The sequence below is a fragment of the Arachis hypogaea genome, chromosome 2 (genome assembly GCF_003086295.3).
Source record: "Arachis hypogaea cultivar Tifrunner chromosome 2, arahy.Tifrunner.gnm2.J5K5, whole genome shotgun sequence".
Lineage (NCBI taxonomy): Eukaryota > Viridiplantae > Streptophyta > Magnoliopsida > Fabales > Fabaceae > Arachis > Arachis hypogaea.
The window spans coordinates 84,283,382-84,289,276 of record NC_092037.1 but is presented as its reverse complement, the minus strand read 5'-3'; the positions used below and the strand labels follow the sequence as shown (position 1 = coordinate 84,289,276).

The following is a 5,895-nucleotide window of genomic DNA, read 5'->3' as shown; positions in this document are numbered from 1 at the left end:
TTTCATCAAATTTACAACCATCATCCCACCATTTTAACCCATCTCAATCAAATGGCTAAATTACAAACACACTACATGTCATACATCCTTCCTCATCCCAATTTCCAACAATACCATTTCCAATCAACCATCATAACACATAACCAATATTATACTCACCATCAACATGATTTCACCCATAATTCAACCTCAATCAATTATCACAACATGCATATCTCTCATGCATCATACCATCAAGGCATCAATAATCATAATCACAAATATGACCACATAATATATCTCAACTATTCAACAACACCAACAATTCAATGCCTATCTTAGGGCCTCTAGCCTAAGTTTTCACACCACATTACATTTTAGATACAGGAAACCGAGACCATACCTTAGCCGATTTCTCCCGCTTAACCGGAGCATTTCTAAACCACTTTTTCCCAAGCTCTCAAGGTCTCAACACCTCTAAGAATAGATTTTTGCACACCAAAGTCTTTTTCCAAGCTTTCCAAAATCTCAATCATGCTTCACTACTAGAAAACTAGTTATTACAAACGGATATTTTCGACGGATTTTATTTCACGGAAATACAGACGAAATTTCAGAGGAATTTTTTGTCGAAAAACAAAAAAATAAATTAGTATAAATTACAGACAAAAAAATCTGTCGATAATTCTGTTGAAAAAATTAATTTTTTTCGTAGAAAATGATTACAGATGGAAAATTCGTCTGTAATTAAATGAACAAAAATACTAGTTTTATTAAATTATTACAGATGAAAATTTTCTCTGTAATTTAAAATTTTTTGTCAATAATATTTAGTTAAACCTAGCATTTTGCTCAAACTCCACTCACAACACACAAATCAAAGAAACCTAGCTTAACTTCAAATTGAAGAACTCCCTTAGCTAAACCTAGCTTTCCTCTCTCCGTCAACGGGCTCCTTCTTCTCTCCGCCACTAACGAAATCAACCCGCGAAGCTGATAGAATGGCTAACCTTGTTAAGTTCAGCTCCTCCGTCCCCTCCCCTGTCACTAAGGACACCCGCGGTTGGCTCCTCGACCCTATCTTGCTAGCTCGAGCTTCTGGCATTTTTTGTTTTTCTTTTTTCCCTCTAACTTCGGTGTTTCTTATCATTGCCTTTTAGTTAGAGATCGGTATGTCAAATTGTATCATGATTAGCATGTTTATAATGTGATTATGGGATGGAGCAGAGTCAAATTGAAGTTGAGAATTTTTGGGTGGAGTAATTTGGTGTCTCGTTTATTTCGAGAATAGTTTGCATTTTAGCTTTGTTTTTTAATGAGGATTTTGCATTCTTGTTATGGATCTGTTTCCTAGTGTTTAGTGGATTTGTTGATGTATTTGAGTATTTTAACGGAGACTTAGATGTACGATGTGATTTTATGTTTTGTGGCCATTGGAATTTAAAAGAAAAATGGTGGTTGGTTCTCTGTAGGTAGAGCTCTCACTTGTGCTTCGGTTCATATAGGAGAGATTCGGCCTGGCAGGTTGAGAGGGAATCTTAGGCATCATGATTGCAACGAGACATTTATCCTTTAGGGTGCCCTAACCAAATTTAGGGTAAGCTTTATGGGATTCTATATGTCTATTATTTTATTAACATATATTTGTACTTCATATGTCTTGAGATATTTTTCACTATTTATTATTAAATATAGCAACTCTAGAAAGTAAAGGTGTTTTAACAGCATTCTGTGTACTTAGCCAATAAATGAACCGTTATCATTCTGTGTTGTGTTCTACCTCTTTTAGTACATTAATAAATCAATGTAACTGGAGAGAGTATTAAAGTATTTTTATTTTCTAATCTGTGGATTCTTATCTTTTTACTATGAAGAATAAATGTTATTCTGTTTAGATATGTAATGTAATTATTTTTTACTTTGTGTTATCATTCTTGTCTTTCTTACTCTAAGATCAAATATTGTGTCTGTCAGTACTCTGTATATGGGCGATTCCCTTATGTTCATGAAATCAATTTAAGTAGCTGTTTGTCTTTTATTCTAGTTGATTTCAAGTTTTGAAGCCCTATTTGGTTGTAGATTAATTTAATTGGGGAGAACCATTGGTTTGCTGTTTCAGTGCTGGGTGGAGGATAGTTATCTATCTACCAAAGATGTTAGAAATGACAAATAGCTAAAAAGCCTTACTTTGCTTCTTAAATGCTTGAAGATCATGGAAAATGCGGCATTCCTTAGTGAAAACAACCAAGTTTACTACTCATTCTAGCCCAACCTCCCTCTCTTTCAGAAAGTGACAAAAACTAAAATAGACAGTTTATCCTTTATCCTTTTTTTGGTTCACCATTATTATAGGGAATCAATATAATGAAGCCTCATGAAAAAAGTGCTAGAGACATCTTTCTGATATATATATATATATATATATATATATATATATATATATATATGTTTGAGTTCTACTAACTGAATTTTGGAGTGAAAGTTTTTTATAGTTCTGCTAACTAAAAGGAAAGAGCTTCTCAAGACCCAGTTAGTGAGAAAGTCCGGTGTTACCCCCAATGTTGCAACCTCTTTCATTGAGACACTTGACACCAATGAGCTTCTCAAGGTATCAATTTCAATTTTCCTGTTAATTGTGTTGTTATTATTATTGGAGGAACATGCTTGAGAGATTGTCTTGGTTCAGTATTGTTATACTTGCCATGTGTTTGATGAATTTCTTGAGAGAGATGGAAAAGAGCGAAACTTGTTTTCTGTGTTTCCTTTTCCCAATTCACAAGATTTAGGTACTTTTCCTCTTGGATTGCTTATGAAATTGGGTGTAATTTTTCTCATGTTTTGCAATTGTGATTGGTAGCATTTCTCCTTGCTTGAAGTTGTTAGTTATTATTAAACCACTGTTTTGTGCCTAATATAATTGATGAGTACTACTTGTATGTACTACTTCATGACCAATAATTATTTTAGATCATTTTCGTTATCAAATATATAGTACTTATCCTTTTAGATCATTTTCGTTATCATTTTAGATCAACAATTTACTTAGAGACATAAACATGCAGATCTTAGTAGGTCAGATGTATTACAGTGGTTATGGTGTTCCCAAAGATGACCAGAAGGTATGTTCTTTCTTTTATTTTGGTTTATTCTTCTGCACCTGCAACAGCAGCAACGCCCATCACCTTTGGCTTCAAGAATTTGATGGAAACTTTCACTGTTGATGTGCACAGAGCAGAGAACAGGCCACTGAACGTGCCCTTGATTGCACCTTTTATCATTGCATCATCAAGGTTGGAGATGGTAGAGAACGTGGCCATTAGAATTGAACTCAGCAATGGCTCTGTGGGTTGGGGTGAGGCACCAATTCTGTCTTTTGTTATTGCTGAGGACCAGAAAACTGCCATGGCCAAGGCTTCTGAGGCATGTGCCTTTCTCAGGAGATGTCCTTTACTGACACTGGGTTCCATGTTGGAGGAGATTGCTGCTATTCTTCCTGGCCATGAATTTGCTACTGTGAGTGACATTCAGTTAAACTCTTCATCTTCATCATCATATTAATTTTTTCTACTAATTCTAATGTTTTTCTTTTGTACTTCCGATGTTTTTCTTTTGTACTTTTGAAAGGGACGTTTTGCATGCCCCTTTGCTACATGAATTCATATGACTGAATTAACTACGATCCTTCTTATTATTGGTAATTAAGGAAATGAAACAAGACTTGTAAAATTTGAGAAAGTTTTAGTCTTCAATTAGGCATTGTATTTTGTTGTATTTATTTGGTTGACTTTTGTCATTATGCCCCGCTTTTTGCGCCTAAAATTTTTGCTTTGATTCTTGTCTTTGGTTGCTTTTGAGAAAATGTATTGTTTCAAGGCAGCTTAGATTGTTTGAAAGTTGCTAACTTTTTCTGCACAGAAATTAATATCAAAATGTACAAAGAAAAATGAATCTTGTCCTGGTGCTTTTTAAAGGATAATTCAACTTTTTTCCTTTATAGTACATAATTTCCTCTAATACTACTATAGCAATAAAGCTATTTTCATTCAGTTGAGATTTATGTAATGTTAAAGAAATTGAGTTAATGAAAATAATAATAATAATACTAATAATAATAGAATGGTGGAAAGTGTTAATGTGAATGTTAATAGTTGAGGTGGGAATTTGAAGACTTTAAGTCTTTCAATGATATAAAGATGCTATTTTTTTATTATTAGAACTTGTTATGTTTGTTGTGTAATTGGGAATGTGATAAAGATACTGTTAGAGAGGGCAAGCATGTTTTTGGTGTTGCTCACATTTTTGCATCATTAAATGACACCTTTATTGTGAGTAAACTATGTTCATCTTTTCTCCATGTTCTTATTTTATTTGAATTTGCTAAATCGATGTTTTTGATCGGGTGATTTCTCATTACAGCATGTGACTGACTTGTATAGAAAGGAAACCCTTGTCTGCATCACTGGTAAGTGTGTTTCTCTTCCCATTGCATTAAGCTATAAACAAAGATTCTTATTACATTGATACTTTATTCTATAACAGTTCTATAGCCAATTTCAATTTTTTTGGAGTATTTAAAACTCTTGCCGTATATTTTTTTACTTTTTCCAAGATTATGATTGGACTGAATGGCTGATGATCTCCTATTTTATGAAACTGTTTCAAAATACTAAAAATATTTATTTATGTGATAAAAGAGTAGAAATAGGATTATATAGGAAGCTAAAACTACTAGTGGATAAGTTTGCACCAAAAGAACAACAAAGGTAAAGGAAAACAGAAAATGAAAATCCCCATATAAAACAAGATACGGATACAATGTAGTAGTTTATCATGAATCCAATATTTTTAATTAATTTTTGTCTTCTACATATGTAGTCTCCTGTGAAAATGGTACCCACTAGCATGGCAAAAGAATTTGCTGGCGTAAATGTATGATGGAAATGATATGACATTTGGGATATCATCAAGAACGGCTGGCCTTGTTTTAATCACTCTGTGTGTATTTATGTAAAAATTTCACAATGAAATTTTGATAATTAACTTGGCACTATTATCTTTGTTCTTGATACATTGTAAAAACCAAAAAATTTCAATGAAAATTTGATAATTAACTTGGTACTATTGTTTTTGTTCTTGATACATTGTATAAACTAAACATCATGTTTGGTTCTATTGCTAATATCAAATACTGGTTATTTTGAAATACTATGAATGTTTGGATACAAGTTAGATAAAAATTAGATGAAAATTTGTATTTATTAAATTTATATTTATTTTGCATGAAAATTGGTTTATTTTGCAATAGAAAAATCTAAAAAAATGTTTTACTTTTCTGACGAATTTACAGATGGATTTTCTATCTGTATTTAGAGTTTGGAATGCTTTCAAGGCTCCAATTTCCGATGGAAAATCCGTTGGAGAATCCGTCTGTAATTACCGACGAAAAATCCGTCGAAAAATCTGTCTGTAATTACAGACGGATTCTATTACAGATGGAAAATCCGACAGAGAATCTGTCTGTAATTACAGATGAAAATTCCGTCAAAAAGTTCATCGTCCTGGGGATATGGATGGAGAATTTACAGAGGGAAAATCCGTCGGTAACTGGTAAAAATCTGTCGGTAATTTTCCAACAGAAAAAAATTCGTCGATAAATAATTTCCGACGAGGCTTTTACAGAGGAACAAAATCCGTCTGTAATTTCGTCGGTAACCAAAAATCCATCTGTAATAAAGATTAAATCTGTCTGTATTAATCCATTTTCTAGTTGTGCTACAATATTCACATGCACACTACCTAAACCACAATTATCATACTCAAACACAACAACTCAATACCTAAATATCATAAACCAACAAATTACACTAGGGTTGAGAATCTTACCACATCCAAGGTTGAAGGAAACAAGATTAATCT

The 5,895-nt window shown here is 32.9% G+C and overlaps 1 protein-coding gene across 7 annotated transcripts; it reads left to right on the top strand.

Moving 5' to 3' along the window:
• The first annotated feature begins 833 nt into the window (after nucleotides 1-833).
• LOC112748366 (L-Ala-D/L-amino acid epimerase) lies at nucleotides 834-5,100 on the top strand. Of its 7 annotated transcripts, none has more exons than XM_025796613.3 (7): nucleotides 834-1,041; nucleotides 1,485-1,576; nucleotides 2,472-2,587; nucleotides 3,042-3,098; nucleotides 3,210-3,492; nucleotides 4,396-4,441; nucleotides 4,855-5,100. In XM_025796613.3, the coding sequence occupies exons 4-7, from the start codon at nucleotides 3,073-3,075 to the stop codon at nucleotides 4,878-4,880; spliced, it is 381 nt and encodes a 126-aa protein (XP_025652398.2). In that variant the 5' UTR covers nucleotides 834-1,041; nucleotides 1,485-1,576; nucleotides 2,472-2,587; nucleotides 3,042-3,072; the 3' UTR covers nucleotides 4,881-5,100. The 7 variants fall into 7 exon arrangements, with proteins under 7 accessions (XP_025652398.2, XP_025652386.2, XP_025652389.2 ...); XM_025796601.3 differs by having other exon boundaries at nucleotides 839-1,041; nucleotides 1,452-1,576; XM_025796604.3 differs by having other exon boundaries at nucleotides 839-1,041; nucleotides 1,452-1,576; nucleotides 2,462-2,587.
• Nucleotides 5,101-5,895: the final 795 nt, after the last annotated feature.